Here is a 16,714-nt window from a genome sequence, read left to right on the forward strand (position 1 = left end):
CAGGCTGATGAAGTCTCTGGTTTATGTGGCCCTTTCTGTCTCTTGGGCTAATACTTTCCTTGTGTCTTTGGTGTTCTTCGTTCTCTTTTACTCCAAGTGGTTGGGACCAATTGATGCATTGTAGATGGCCGCTTGCAAGCTTTTAAGACCCCAGATGCCACTCACCAAAGTAGGATGTGGAACATCTTCTTAATAAGATTTGTTATGCCAATTGACCTAGATGTCCCCTGAAAACATGGTCACCAGACCCCCTACCCCTGCTACTCTGTCTGTCAAACTAAGTCCAGTAATTATTTGAATAAAAAACATTTAGAAGCTTTACTCTGGAGTATACAGTAAGTAAGAATATCACATTAAAAAGGAAGATGCAGGAAAAAAAAAAACACTAAAGTGAATGTCCATCAACAGGAATTAGTTAAAATCAATTGTTCTAAAAAGGGGGAATACTATGGAGCCATTAAAAATGATAATGTAGAGATATACTTATTAACGTGGAAAGATTATTGACTCATGATATATATTTTAAGTGGAAAAAGTCAGATCACAAAATGGCACAATTAATTTCATGTTCATACATGAAAGTCTATATTTATGTTTCTATCATACAAATGGAGCCCTGGTGGTGCAGGGGTTAAGAGTTTGGCTGCTAACCAAAAGGCCGGCAGTTCGAATCCACCAGCCACTCCTTGGAAACCCTATGGGATAGTTCTACTCTGTCATAAAGGGTCACTATGAGTTGAAATCGATTCAATGGCAACGCATTTGGTTTCAGGTTTTTTATCATACATATATGAGGTTCAGTGGGAGAATTCTCTCCTTGCATGTGGGAGACCAGAGTTCGATTCCTGGCTGATGCACCTCACGCATACCCATCACCCATCTGTTAGTGGAGGTTTGTGTGTTACTATGATGCTGAACAGGTTTCAGCGAAGCTTCCAGACTGACACAGACTAGGAAGAAAGCCCTGGCAATCTACCTCCAAAAACCAGTCAATGAAAACTCCACGGATCACAATGGTCTGATCTGCAACCGATGGTGCAGGACTGTGCAGCATTTTGTTCAGTTGTGCATGGGATCACCCTGAACTGGGAGCTGACTTGATGGCAGCTAACAACACATATATAACAACACATACATATATAACAACACATACATATATAACAACACATACATATATAACAACATATATATGTATGTATGCATATATGTAGATGAAAGTTATCTCTGGAGATGGAATTATGGGTAATACTTGCAATTTTTTTTTAAAAGGGCAGTTTCAGGAACAGGAGTGGATAAAGAGTACTTCTTTGCCCTATGTGATTGGGCAAGTAACAGCCTCAGTTTCCTTATTTCTTAAAACGGGATGGTGAGGATTAAATGGGCAGTCTATACAGAGGACTTTGCACAGTGTCTGGCACATAGTAAGTGCTCAGATGGGTTTCTTTTATTCTCAGTGAGTGGCTTCGCGTGTTGTGGTTAGTAACCTACTACCGAGTGGGTTCTTTGGAAGAAAAGGAGCCAGGACTGATGTCACCAACAGCAGGAGTGAAAGAGGACAGGATTTCGTTGGTGCCTTTAGTATTTCCCTATACCCAAACATCTTTTCCCTCCTTTCTATAAACACTCAAGGCTCATTGCCTTCAGGAAAAAAAAAGAAAGAAACTTCTCTCACAGGCTCAGTAAGCTTCTGTACTTATACACCACTTGTATCTGCTAGCCTGCTTGTCTGCTGTCTGTCCCTGAGGAGAAGGGCTGTCTCACCTCCCAGAGCCCACGTGACCGTCACACCGTTTCCCCAGTAAGTGCCCAGTTAATGCCTGTTATCGCCAGAATTTAGATTCACAGAATCAGAAAACTAAAATTTGGGGGAAAAGGAAAAGATGAGGATTGGGCAAGGCCGAGAAGAGCATTTTAGAAGAAATCACTAAATAACAATAACATTATAATAAGTTTTCCTACCTCACAACTGGAAAAGCTAAGGCAGACTTGGTGTTTATAATGAAGTCCCTAGAGACAGGAGGAGCCCCTGGATGGTGCAAATGGTTACGGCAGTTGGCTGCTTACCAAGAAGTTAGGGGTTCAAGTCAACCCAGAGGTGCCTTGGAAGAAAGGTCTGGCAATCTACTCCCAAAAAATCAGCCACTGAAAACCCTATGGAGCACAGTTCTACTCATTTAACTCTGACATACAGGGGGTCACCGTACATTTCTACTCTGACATACGCGGAGGGTCACCATGAGTTGGGGTCAACTTATAACAACTGTATTTTTTTCATAGAGATAAGAAACTATGCAAAATACCAAGTGAAAAACTGGCCATTGAAAACCCTATGGAGCACAGTTCTACTCTGACATACGTAGGGTCACCATGAGTTGGAGTGGACCTGGCAGCAACTAGAACAAGTGAATTATCCTGGAAACATTTATCAGAACTAGGTTACAAGGACTACTGGAGAGTTATAACTGAATAAAATGTAAACCCATAAAGGCAAGCCCCAATAAACTTTAGGGTAATATTTGAGGAAGTAAATTGCAGAACCGAAGCCATGACGGTGGGGAAGCTGCAAAGGGCTGGCAGACACCATGACCACACCAGAGCTTTTTCAGGAGTCGTGTTATTACAGAGACTGGTCAGTTACAGATAAAAAACTCATGCCATGTCACCTACAAAATCACCTCTTGCAACATGAGTAAATGACTATACTTCATGTAGAAAATTCAGTTACATTATTGACTCTACATGGTGAGTCAAAGGATACTCACTGTATTATCCTTTTAGTGTATTTGTAGCTTTGCCTTTTCATGATAAAAAGTTGAAAAGAGCTGATTATAATTTAGACTGCCATAACCCATCTCAACACACAGTCTAGTGTAGAGACCAGCAGACACTGAGAGCACTTGAGGTGTGTTCAAATTTCCTGTTGCTCATTTTTGTTCAATATTTTGAACATCTTTTTTATGAAGAAGGCTCCGTCTTTCCTTTGTGTTGTGCATTAAGTGGCCCGTATCCCCTGGGACATTATTATCACCAATGAGCATAGTAGCTCCTCAAGAACTTTTTAAGTAAAATAAACACTTACTGTAGGGCGTTGTGGTCTATGTGCTATGTGTGTGGTTCTTCTAGTACAAAGAGGATGCTATTGACTCATCTTTGGCCCAGGCTATGCACGTTGAGTTCCTTTCCAGGGGCGATGAGGAATTCATTCATTTATTAAACAAACATTTACTGAACACAGCACTGGATATTTCAGATAGAGAAATAACAGAGTATCTATCCTTGTGGAGCTCATAAACTCACTGGTGAGATTTGACATACAGAAGGGACTATATTACCAGGTACTTATGAATGAAAGAGGAAAAAACCACTATAGGAGTTAGGATCTGCCCTCATTTATTCATTTGGCTACTTTAATAGCATAACTGTTTAGGGGTGCAGATTGTGGCCATGGAATGAAACCAGATTAACTAGCCTACTAGATTGATTCAGGAGCCCTGGTGACACAGTGGTTAAGTGCTCGGCTGCTAACCAAAAGGTCGGGGTTCAAACCCACCAGTTGCTCCTAGAGCACAGCCTTGGAAACCCTAGGGGGCAGTTCCACACTGTCCTACAGGGTCACTATGAGTCGGGATAGACTCAAAGGCAATGGGTTTGGTTTTGGTTTAAATCGGCCTATTACCTGTATATGAGACATGGTTCTCTAATCAATGATTCTACAAAATCTCAAGGGTAGTGCCAGATGTCACCAGCACAGCTGCAATGATCTTCCCAGATGGCCTCTGGCACAGTAACAATCCTGTGTCAATTTTCCAGGGAAGGACAGAGACATTAGTCACTCTTGTGCCTTCATAGCATCACCCATCAAGAGGATATTGAAGGAATATTTCTTGAATAAAATTGAATTAATCCTTCATCTCTTTGAATTGAGTTCAAAAGAGAATCCCATACTATCAGAAGAACTAGACGGTGCCCGGCTACCACTACAAACCATTCTAATCAAAGCTACAATAGATGGACCTCGATAGAATGGGAGAAGAATGTAGAACAGAACCTCTATTTCCTAAAAAACAAACAAAAAACCCAAAACTCAGGCCTACTGGACTGGGTGAGACTGGAGGACTTCCCAAGACTACTGCCCTGAGATACTCTTCAAAACTAGAACTGAACCTAACCCCTGAGGTCACCTTGTAGCTAAATAACAAAATGGCGCATAAAGTAATGAATGTCACCCATAAGTAATGTGCTCCTTTCAAAAAATCATCTAGATGAGACCAAATGGTCAATAATTACTTTAAAACAAAGATGAGAATGTAAGGGGCCAGGGAAACTAGATTAATGGAAATGGGACAATCAGAGCAGAAATACCAAGAATGTTCATGCATTGTAAAGAATGTAAACAACATCACTGAAAAACTTGTGTAGAAACTGTTGAAAGGGAACCTAAACTGCTGTGTAAACCTTCATTGAAAACACAACAAAATATTATTTAAAAAAAGAGAGAGAGAGAATCCCATACTACTAAAAGTCTATCTGATCCCTGGACATAGTACCAAGAAAGGGGGGAGTGGCAAAATTGCTGATATCCTTATAAACACAGGCCACGTGGTAGTCAGTTCAACTAGGTAGACAGGGGTTGCCTCCTTGACCTTCATTTTCAAAAGTTTGGTGATTCTGAATAAGAGCTTATGGCTATGGGGTGATTCCTCTAAGGCAGTGGTGCTCAATCAGGGGCCGTTTTGCCCACCGGGAGACATTTGGCAATAACTGGAGATACTTTGGTTTGTCCCAACTAGGAGCAGGGGATATTCTATTGGTATCCAGTGGGCAAAGCCAGGGATGCTGCTAAATATCCTACAATGCACAGGACAGAGCCCCACAGTAAAGAATCATCCAGCCCAAAACGGCAGTAGCGCTGCTGTTCAGAAATCCTGCTCTCCAGGGAGTGAGTATCACTCAATTCACAGGCCAAAGCCTGCATTCCTAATGACCTGAAAAAGGCATGCTCTGAACATTAGGAGGTCTGGGCAAGATAAGGTAGATGGTTCCATGCAAACCTAGCATTGCTGTTGTTGTTAGCTGTTGTGGAATCAGTTCTGACTCATGGCAATCCCTAGTGTGCAGAGCAGAACCAAACTCTATAAGGTTTTCAAGGCTGTGACACTTCGGAAGCAGATCACCAGGCCTGTCTTGGGTGGGTTGAAACTCCCAACCTTTCGGTTACTAGTCCCAGGCTTAATGAGGATGCCTTACAGAATCACTTTTGAGTATGAAGAATAGCACATTAATCATGAAACAAACACTGAGAAGAAGCAAAGTAAGAAGAGCTTAACTCTCACGCTTCATCTAGACCAGTGTTATCTAATAGAAATATAATACAAGACACATATGTAATTTTAAAATGTCTAGCTGGTTGAATAACAAACGTAAGAAGCAACAGGTGAAATTAATTTTAATAATAAATTTTATTTCAATGTGTAATCAGTATAAAATTATTAATGCGATATTTTACTTTTTTTTTTTTCATACTACGTCTTTAAAAGCCAGTGTGTGTTTTATCCTTACAGCACATCTCAATTTGGACTTGCCACATTTCAAATGCTCAAGAGTCACATGTGGCAGCACAGATTTAGACATATCATCACACCCATTGCCCTCGAGTCCATTCTGACTCACAGCAACCCTGTACGAGTAGAACTGCCCCATAGGGTTTCCAAGGCTGTAATCTTTACAGAAGCAGGTCAGTACATCTTTTCTCCCACGGAGTGGCTGGTGGGTTTGAACCACCAACCTTTCAGTTAGCAGCTGAGCACTTAACCACTGTGCCACCAGGGCTCCTTAGACCTATAATAGGAATCACCAAAGGTTCTCATTAAAAATGCAGAACCTGGGTGCTTCATCCCAAATTTGATTCCACATGTCAGGAATCCACATTTTTAACATTTGCCCAGGTGATTCTTATGCGATTGATTCATGGCCCACATGCTGAGCAACAATGATTTAATCTAGACAATGACTGATTTGCTTAAGAGGTAACACATGCTTCTCTGTCCCTCCTAGCTTGAAACCATGTACATAGAACTAGGTTTAAGAAATAAGAGGTGTCATAGCTATAGGAAATACAGGAAACAAAGTTTTTTTGTTTTTTCCCCGAAGGATTTCTCCTGTAAAAGAAGCTTCAATATAGTTGTACGAATCCCCAATAAAGCAAACTTTCCTTCTGCATTTACTATTGGGCTATTTCCGCATTGTCTTGTTTGAAAACTTAAATCGATGCACCTATAGGCAATGCTCTCCTGTTTTAAGGGGTTTTACTTCCTCAGTCTGCTGCAAATGTGCTCAAGGAGACTCGGTCTACTCTAGCACAGTACTGTCATATAAAAAGTGGCAATCTTGTGACTCAGAAAATGCCACCAACGAATGTGCTTCTTTTCATTTCTCGTGTAGCAGGTTATACTATCTGAATGTTTATAAGACTGTAACTTGCGTCTTCACATCTGCTGTTTGTTCTCAAGTCAATTACAACTCAATCTATTAAAAAAAACCATCACCGTCGAGTCGATTTCGACTCACAGAGACCCTTTAGGACAGAGTAGAATTGCCCCATAGGATTTCCTGGGCTGTAATCTTTATGGGAACAGATTGCCACATCTTTCTCTCGTGGAGTGGCTGGTGGGCTGGAACCACTGACCTTTCAGTTAGCAGCAAAGTACTTTAGCCACTGCGCCACCAACAGTCTTTAACTCAATCTATAAACTCATCATAAATCATTTCATTTCCGTAAGTACAAAACTAGTCCGTTAAGGGCAACAAGGAAGGGGAATTGTGCTAAAAATGAGAATAAATCTTAAGAGCTGTTTGCTGCCTCACCTGTATCCATCCTCAAGGCCACTTTGTTCACAGGGAAAAGATTTCCGAGAAAAGGTCCACGTACATTTGATTTGTGGGTATGCTTTAAACCGAACAGAAAAACAAAACTCTTCATACTGGTCAATTTCATAATCTTCACTTGAATTGGAACCATTTATAAATCCCTTGTCTGTTAAAAACAAATACATTTATAAATTAGACAATGAGGTTAATATGAAAATATACAGTGAAACCTGTGAGAACCGGAACTCGGAAAGACTGCCTTGTTTTTCTGGGTCTTGAAAGGGTCCAGTCTATTGCTCTCTATTAGTGGAACCTGTACATAGACCAAGAGGCAGCTGTCTGAACAGAACAAGGGGATGTGGCATGGTTTAAAATCAATAAAGGTATGCGTCAGAGTTGTATCCTTTCACCATACTTATTCAATCTGTATGCTGACAAATAATCCGAGAAACTGAACTATGTGAAGAAGAATGCAGCATCAGGATTGAAGGAAGACTCATTAACAACCTGTGATATGCAGATGACACAACCTTGCTTGCTCAAAGTGAATAGGACTTGAAGCACTTACTGATGAAGATCAAAGACTACAGCCTTCAGTATTGATTACACTTCAGCATAAAGAAAACAAAAATCCTCACAACCAGACCAATAAGCAACATTATGATAGACAGAGAAAATACTGAAGTAGTCAAGAATTTCATTTTACTTGGATCCACAATCAACATCCATGGAAGTAGCAGTTAAGAAATCAAACCACGTATTGCATTGGGCAAATCTGCTGCAAGAGGTCTCTTTAAAGTGTTGAAAAGCAAAGATGTCACTTTGAGGACTAAGGTGTGTCTGACCCAAGTCGTGGTATTTTCAATCACCTCATATGCATGTGAAAGCTGGACAATGAATAAGGAAGACTGAAGAATTAATGCCTTTGAATTATGGTGTTGGTGAAGAATACTGAATATACTATGGACTGCCAGAAGAACAAATAAATCTGTCTTAGAAGAAGTACAGTCAGAGTGTTCCTTGGATGCCAGGATGGCAAGACTTCATCTCATGTACTTTGGTGTTATCAGGAGGGACCAGTCTCTGGAGAAGGACATCACGCTTGGTAAGGAAGAGGGTGAGCAAAAAAGAGGAAGACCCTCGACAAGCCGGATTGACACAGTGTCTGCCACAATGGGCTCAAACATAGCAACGATTGTGAGGATGGTGCAGAACTGGGTAGTGTTTCATTCTGTTGTACATAGGGACGCTATGAGTTGGAACTTGATGGCACCTAGCAAGTGGAAAATATTTGAGTTTTGCTTCTCTGACGGGTTTCTCCTTATGCAGTTTCCGGCTTTCACAGGTTTTACTGTATTTAAATTATTCATCAGTTTGACAAAAGAAAACTGGGATGTGGGCGTGATTTGATAGTGAAACATGAAATACAGGATTCCTATCCCCAGTGACAAGCCTGGGTTCATCACCTTTTGCAAAAGTCAAGATTCCTCTAAGAATTTGATGGAAATAATTAATTCTCCTCCCAGAGAAATGGACACAGAGACTTACAAAGTTTCACACAATTTCAAAAGGCTCCCCAACCCCAGGACAACTATGTACACACTGACAGAGTTCAGAAACCCCTGGGATCAGCTAGAACATCTCTCTTGGTGATGCGTGTTGCATAAATAAACTCAGGGCAAAAATAAAAGAGCAACCTGGCCAGCAATATTCACCAGGCTATCTTATGGAGCTCTTTCTTATTAGTTTACAGTGAGAATCACTGTATTTCTTAGCGTTCTCTTTATTTCTGAAGGCTGCAACCTAATCTGAGATTACTTAAACATGGTTGTTTTCAAATCCTAGATAGCCCACCCAAATTTCAGTTCGCTGAAGTGCGCGCACCATTTTCTCAGTCATTTCTCACTACGCTCTCAGTGGGTTCTTTCAAAACCAAGTATTTATTAAGTGTCTATTATGTGGCAGTCTTGGTGCTAGGTTCTGGAACTACAAGGATATAAGGGATTGCCCCTGTCCTTCAGAAATTTAGGAACCCTGGTGGTGCAGGGGTGAAGCGCTCAGCTGCTAACCAAAAGATCAGCGATTTGAACTCACCAACCGCTCTGTGGGAGAAAGATGTAGCAGTTTGCTTCTGTAAGATTACAGCCTTGGAAACCCTACGGGGCAGTTCTACTCTGTCTTACAGGGTCACTATGAGTTGGAATTGACTTGATGGCAACGGGTTCAGTTTTTAAGAAATTTACAGTTTATCATATTGTCGTTAAGTGCCGTCAAGTCAGTTCTAACTCACAGCGATCCCATGTAACAGAGGAGAACTCTGACCCATTGAGCTTCCTAGGCTGTAATCCCTACAGGAACAGATTTCACGTCTTTCTCCTGAGGAGCTGCTGGGTGGGTTCGAACAGCGCACCTTTTGGTTAGTAGCCAAGTGCTTGACCATTTGCGCCACCAGGGTTCCTTCAGTTTATCATAGGACAAAAAATACACAAGTAGACAGTCACATTACCATGTAGTAAATGCAAAGATACTACCATTCACCTAGGCACAGTTTAAGGAGCACACAACAACAACAAATACAGTTTAACTGGAAAAGGAAGGGCGCTGGCAGCTGATATTCGGAAAGCTATTTGGATTCAGTTTTTTTTTTCAGCTCTTTGATACTAACAGTATATTGAAATTAGAATTTGCAGTACATACCTCACATTCCACAATAAAGTAACTAAAAATATGGATAAAGATTGCATTAGCAGCCTGCATTACCTACGACGGTAACCAAAGTTGATTTACTGGGATGCTCTGAAGACGAACAAGTGTAGGATCCAGTGTCGTTTCTTCCCACTGATGATACAAAAGCAAACAGAATCCGTATCATAGTTCTGTTTGTTGAATAGGTACTCATCTCAAAGTAGCTGTCCTAGATTTTAATGAAACAGAGTTCGAATTTAATGTTTTTAACCTATACTATTATTTCATTGTTCCTGTGTTATCAGAATGCAAACTTGTCATATTACCTCTGTGAGCATTTTGTTTCCTAATTCCCATTTGAGCTCGAATCTATGGTTTATGTAAACAGCTTTGCATCTTATCCACAGTGGTTCCCCTACTTTGAGAAATAATTGGGGCAAGGTTGTCTGCGGAGTGGCATTTAGATCTAGAAGACAAAAACATTCCAAGTGAGAAGTACAGCAGTTTTTCCTCATCACAAAATATACTCTGAACATTTTGAAGAGCAAAGATTTTGACATCATCTCAAATGTTACTAAGCACATTCATAAATGAATCTTTTAGAGGTTGGCTACTTTTTATGCAAAAAGTCTGCCATTTATAGAATCTATAATGTGACACTTAAAATGATCTAAAGGAACTACGGAATTTTTAAAAAAATTTTATTGTGCTTTAGGTGAAAGTTTACAGTTCAAGTTAGTTTCTCATTCAAAAATTTATACACACATTGTTTTGTGACATCATTTGCAATCCCTGCAATGTGACAGCACTCTCCCCCTTTCCACCCTGCAATCCCCCTGTCCATTCATCCGGTTTTCCTCTCCCAGAACTACAGAACTTCTGAAGTTAAACGATTACCTAAGTAGTTACCATTAGCCCCAGACAGTTTCAAAGTAACAGACACTGAAAATAAAAGAACGTTGTGTTATAGTGTTACCTATTGTGAACAGCTTGGTACACTCCCTGCCCAATTTATTTTTTGCACAGCATCTTATGTCTGTTCCAAATAATTCATGAAGAACCTTTTCCTCCTTTTTAACAACAGCCGGACCTTCTTCTTTACAGCTGCAATTAGAAAATGAATGTCATTTGACTAATACATGTTTTCAAGTTACAAATGAATGTTCAGGAGAATACAGCTAAAGATTCTAGCGCCTCCTTTCAGGGAGCAAAGCAAAGAGCAGGTCAAAAGACAAGCAAACCCAAATCTACAGTCTCTTAACCAATTAGAATAACACGAGAGAGAATTACATAATAAAACCGTTCGAAGATTTTTGTGTTTGGTAACCTCTTTTTTTTTTTAAGAAAAAGAAAGAAATGGGAAAGGAAACAGAAAGCAAAAAAAAAAAAAAAAAAGAGAGAGAGAGGAAAAAAAAGAGAGAAGAGGAGGAGCATGATTGGGTTGGAATGAGCTTTACCAGGTAGGTGTCTTTTTCTTTGAAGCACAGAAGAGACAACCAGTGAAAGGGAGAGAAGCTAAAGTTACAAAAGTCACCAAAGTTCCTCACCAAATAGAGGAGGAAGCCGAGGCATCACTAATGAGAGAAGAGGGCCTGCCAAGACTTCTGGGTATTCAACGGGAGAACACAGCCCCTCCCTCCACCATCGCAGGAAAAGAATCCTGAGTCCTAAGGAGTCTTCCCAAACATTCTCTTTGCCACACAGATAGCTGGTTTGGGAGCCTGTGTAGACTCACTCGTCTTCTCTCTTTATCACCTTGTTGTTAGATGCCATCGAGTCAATTTTGACTCATAGCGACTCCATGTGGCAAAGTGGAGCTGTTCCATAGGGTTTCTTAGGCTGTAATCTTTAAAGGAGCAGATCGCCAGGTCTTTCTCCCTCAGAGCCACTGGGTAGGTTTAAACCACGAACCTTTCTGTTAGCCGTGGAGCACTTAAACGTTTTGCCACCTGGGCTCCTCCTTTAACACCTTAGTCAAGTGTACTCTTATCTTTTTTATGTATCATTCCTTGAGTTATTGTTTCTTATTACAAAACCAAAAAAAAAAAGAAAACCTGTTGCCATTGTTTCAATTCTAACTCACAGTGACCCTACAGCACAGAGTATAAGTGCCCCACAGAGTTTCCAAGGAGTGGCTGATGGATTTGAACTGTCGACCTTTTGGTTAGCAGCCAAGCTCTTAACCACTGCACTACCAGGGCTCCTTCTGATTACAAGACAATAATAATTGGGTTCATTACAGAAATTATGGAAAATACAAAACAAAAAAAAGACCAAAAGAAAAGAATTCTAAATTTCCCATATTCCTTCCACCCTGAAATAACAACTCTTATCATTTTGGTGTACACTTTTCTTTTGTTTTAAATCTATGCATATATTACATACATATCTACATTCAAGAAAGACCCTCGATGAGATGGATTGACACAGTGGCTGTCAGTAATGGGCTCAAGCAAAACGATAGTGAGGATGGTTCAGGACCAGGCAGTTTTTTGTTCTGTTACATGCAGTGTCTCTATGAGTGGGAGCTGACTCGACGGCACTTAATGACATCTACGTGTAATCTCTTTTTCTTCTGAAATTTGGGATCACATTCATATCATTTGGTAAGCTGGTTTTTACTTTTTTTTCTCCTTCTAGTGTCTCAATTTTCCATAAAAGTTGTCTGATAGATTTTAATTAGCTCACACTGCCTGAATTGTTAGTTTGTGTGAACTTAGCTATGGCACATATGAGTAACAAAAGTAAGCATTTATATCGTACTTACTATTTGCCCAGCACTGTTCTACGTGCTTTACGTGTATTAATTCATTAAATCATCACGTTGTTGTTGTGTGCCGTCAAGCAGATTCCGACTTGTAGTGACCCTACAGGACAGAGTAGAACTGCCCCATTGGGTTTCCTAGGCTGTAATCTTTATGGGAAGGAGCCCTGGTGGTACAATGGTTAAGCACTTGGCTGCTAACCAACAGGTCTGCAGTTCGAACCCACCAGCCACTCCTCAGGCGGAAAGACCTGTTGATCTGCTTCCATAAAGATAATAGCCTTGGAAACCCTATAGGGCAGTTGGAACCAACTCGACAGCAGTAGGTTTTTTTGTAATCTTTATGGGCGCAGATCATCAGTTCCTGCTGAACTGTGGCTGGATTTGAACCGCCGACCTTTTGGTTAGCAGCCTAGAGTTTAACCACTGAGATTCCAGGACTCCTTATTTAATCGTCATAACAATTGTTTAAGACAAATGCTGTTATGATCGCCATTCTGTTGTGAGGCACAGAGAGGTTAAGCAGCTTGCTGGAGATCCCACAGCTAATAAGCAAACCTGAGTTCAAATCCAGGTCGTCTGGCTCTAGATTCTACATCGTTCAACCATCACATTAGACTGCTTTTCCAGGATAAACAGAATAATCACAAATTAAACATTCACAGTGAATTTCTTATTTATAAGAGAATTATCATCTAAAATCAAATTAAAAGGGCCTTTATTTGTATAGTAAAATGCTCAGGGAGGACCCTGCTATGGAGCAGATGAAATCTGAGGAGTTCAAAAAAACCTCCCTTACTGAAAATTCCCCATCATGCTCCCTGTGAAGCCCAGAGAGAATAGTCATTCTTAAAGTTTAAGGAGCCGAAGTCTCCTGTTTAAATGGGAATAAATTAAATCTTACATACAGTATGATGTCAACTATATTAGAAAAAGACCAAAAAAGTAAAATAACAATAGCAGTTCTTCTTCTACATGCAACATACCTTTCACTCTGTGAATCGCAAAACACCCATTCCACCACCGGTTCTGGAATGCTCTCAGATATGCAGAGCAGTGCATCTTGATTTTCCATTTTTCTGAAGTAAGGTCTTCTTAATGTGTAAAGTGGTGTATCTAAAGCAGCATAAATTATTAACATTTTAATATTTAAAAAATAACGGCCAAGTAGCAAAAAAAAATTCTACATCATCAAGAAAAGTCAATATTCTATACCGCAGCAGTGTCTTCTGACCTCCCTCATCCCACCTCAATATATTAAATTCTACTCTGGCTGAAATGTCAACTTTCACATCTATCCTTTTGGCCAGCTGTTCTGAGTGTTTCACAAACTTTAGAAAACTGAAGTAAGTGCTGTGAAGCCATGTGTGATTATAACTGTTGACACGTATAAGAAAAAGAAAACTAGCAATAGCATACAGTTTAAAACCCATACTTAACATAGAGCGGAAAACCCAACTATTGTCCCATAATTCTACTTAGAACGAAGCAGGAATATACTGGGATTTCGAAATGCAGAAGTACAGTAGGATGGAGTTGGAACTGGAACAGAGTTTAGAGGTTTAGTTTAATCTCTCATTCACGGTTGGACCATAACCCTGTGCTCCCCCACTCCCAGCTGCCCAGCCCCACCCCAGGATCCATCTGTCCCCCTCAACCATGCTTAACACACACCCTTCTCCTTCTGCTTGGGGCTCTCCAGGGACAGAAGTTCCCTGCACCCCAGGGCAGAGCATTCCATCTTTCCACACAATATTTTTTTGTTTTTTTTTTTACTTAAAGAAGGTTTCCTTATTGTGAACTCTAGTCTCCCTCCTTATAATAAACTTTGTTTTAAAAACGAGGTTATATTTGATATATATACAAAAGAATATATGAAGTACACATTTTGAAGCATAATAATAAAAACAAATACCCATGCACCCACTATCCAACTTAATAGCTGGAGTATTAGTAAATACCTTTGAATCTACTTCTGGTTCCTCCTCATCTCTCAATGCTAGGTAACTCACATCCTGAATTTTGTATTTATCATTTCTGTGCTATTCAAAATAGTTTCACCACATAGATATGTGTCACTAAACAATATATTGATTAATTTTGTTGTTTTTGAGTTTTAAAATATGCTACCACTCTCTATGTAGTCTTCAACAACTTGGTTTTTTCATCCAATCTTACATTTTTAAGATTCAGCCATGGTTTTGCATGTAGCTGTAGTTTATTCAGGAGCACTGGTGGTAAGTGGTTAAGAGCCTGGTCGCTAACTAAAAGGTTGGCAGTTCGAATCCACCAGCTGCTCCTTGGAAATCCTATGGGGGCAGTAATACTCTGTCATATAGGGTTGCTATGAGTCGGACTCAACTCAACAGGACAAAACAACAACAACATAGTTCATTCAGAGTCCCTGGATGATGCAAATAGTTAAGTGTTCAACTACTAACTGAAATGCTGGCGGTTGGAACCCACCCAGAGGCACCTCGGAAGAAAGCCCTGGAGATCTGCTTCTGAAAAGTCACAGCTTGATAACCGTAGGGAACACAGTTCTATTCTCCAACACATGGGGTTGCCGTGACTCAAAATCTACTCGAGAACATGGCACTATAGTCAGAAGCACCATGCCATCCCTCCACAGCAAAGATCAGAAAAACTAAGTCAAACAGAGTCACATGTCAATCCTGAAACCCTAAGCATAAAATGAAGAGATAAAGAACTCAGCCAAGCACCCAATGGAATAAGAAACTGACGGAGAACAGAGAGCGAGGAGAGATACATGCAGAGGTCCCCTATCAGCTACCACGCATGAATCCACCATCTTGGACTCCTATCAGAGACCAGCGAACAGGGGGTATGAGACAACAGCTTCACGGAGCTTCCAGCAGGAGACAGAACAACTGGTAACCAGCGATACAGGCTTTCCCATCCCCCACCCTTCTTCACCCCCACTTAGCCTCCTCTGCCTCCTGCAGCCACAGTCTCTTGACCAGGAAGCACAAGCTTCACCCCAGTGTCGCTTGGATTCCACCTGCCCGCACTGGCCGGCTCCCTGAGTGTCATTTGTTGGCTGCTGGTGTTACTTTTTTCCGACTCTTTAGATTTCTTCCTTACCTCTCACCACCTCCCCCTCCTTTCTCTCAAATACCTGGTTCCATGCGCCACTTTTCCTTCTTCCTGAAAGGCCGCGAAACACCGCTCGACTGTGAAACTGATTCCTGGCACGTGCCGCCACACTGGTGGGACCCCCAGGGCTTTTTTATTTGTTTGTTTGTTTGCTCTGATTCGTTCTGTTTTGATTTGTTTGTTTGTTTTCTTTTTCTTTTCTCGGCTTGGTAGCCCCTTCTAGCCGGGCAGTACCACACGACTTGGGAGCTACTCCCTTACCCTGCGCAGATGCACAGGGACATCCCTGGGAGCATTTCTTTCGTCTTGTTTTTTTGTTTGTTTGTTTTTGTTTCTTTGTTGTGTTTTCTTCTCTCTCTTATTCCCTTTTTGCCTTTCTTCATTGCCAGTCTCTCGATTTATTCCTTTTTTCTTTTACTTTTTCTTTTTTTCCTCATTTTTGTTTTTCCCCATTTCTCAGTCTCTCATCTCTCCACTCCAATAGCAAGCTCCCTTAGCACTGTTTTTTGTTTGTGTGTATGTTTTTGGCTCCTGTTCCTCTATCCTCTCTCTCATCTTTCCCATACCCATCTTAGCTCCACACATCACAGTCTACCCCCTCCTTCCTGCCTACCTGCATCGTGCACTGAACATCACACTCCCAAGCAGCACAGGCATGGCCTATTGGAACCTGCCCTGCACTGATTCCTGATCCACACTGTCAGCCATGGTACGTGCCACAAACAACCCATCCCAGCAACTCCCCTTCAGCTGGACCTGCCCTGCTGTACCATACCTGAGTGACTGACCCTGCCCAATGGATAAGGAGGTGAAAAGTATCGTGCCCACAAATGAGCAAACAACAAAGAACACACAGACTGCCTGCTCAGACATAACCAAATAAAACAAACAAGCAGGATGAAACAAACAAATCTACAGTCAATAAATGAAGAAAATAACTACTGAGTGCCTCGAAGACAGCAGACATTATCAAAACATTTACAAAAACAGGACGGGATGGCTCCAGTAGGCATCCAAAATAAAACACCAGATGACCTTCCAGTAGAAGAAAAGGCACTAGACCTAACCGATAGGGAATTCAAATCTCTAATATTCAGAATTATCCAAGAGTTGAAGCAAAAAGCAGACAAAAACGAGGAAAAAATAGACAAATTCATGGAAAACGCAGGCAAAAAATGGAAGAATTCAAGAAAATAATACAGGAACAAAATGCTCAAATAAATTCACAACTAGAAATCATGCAAAAACAACAGTTATAAATCCAAAAGATAAACAACAAGA

The 16,714-nt window shown here is 40.8% G+C and overlaps 1 protein-coding gene across 2 annotated transcripts in view; it reads right to left on the reverse strand.

The window, feature by feature from the left end:
• The window catches only part of FLT3 (fms related receptor tyrosine kinase 3), a 77,662-nt gene that overhangs the window by 41,950 nt on the left and 18,998 nt on the right, over positions 1-16,714 (reverse strand). For both annotated transcript variants that reach the window (XM_004384142.2, XM_023738494.1), the window contains exons 4-8: positions 13,303-13,432; positions 10,529-10,656; positions 9,879-10,018; positions 9,628-9,781; positions 6,865-7,033 (exon numbers count right to left, since the gene is read on the reverse strand). In XM_004384142.2, the coding sequence (XP_004384199.1) occupies positions 6,865-7,033; positions 9,628-9,781; positions 9,879-10,018; positions 10,529-10,656; positions 13,303-13,432 (721 nt within the window). The remainder of the gene's footprint in view (positions 1-6,864; positions 7,034-9,627; positions 9,782-9,878; positions 10,019-10,528; positions 10,657-13,302; positions 13,433-16,714) is intronic.

This window comes from Trichechus manatus, unplaced genomic scaffold (assembly GCF_000243295.1).
Source record: "Trichechus manatus latirostris isolate Lorelei unplaced genomic scaffold, TriManLat1.0 scaffold00118, whole genome shotgun sequence".
NCBI lineage: Eukaryota > Metazoa > Chordata > Mammalia > Sirenia > Trichechidae > Trichechus > Trichechus manatus.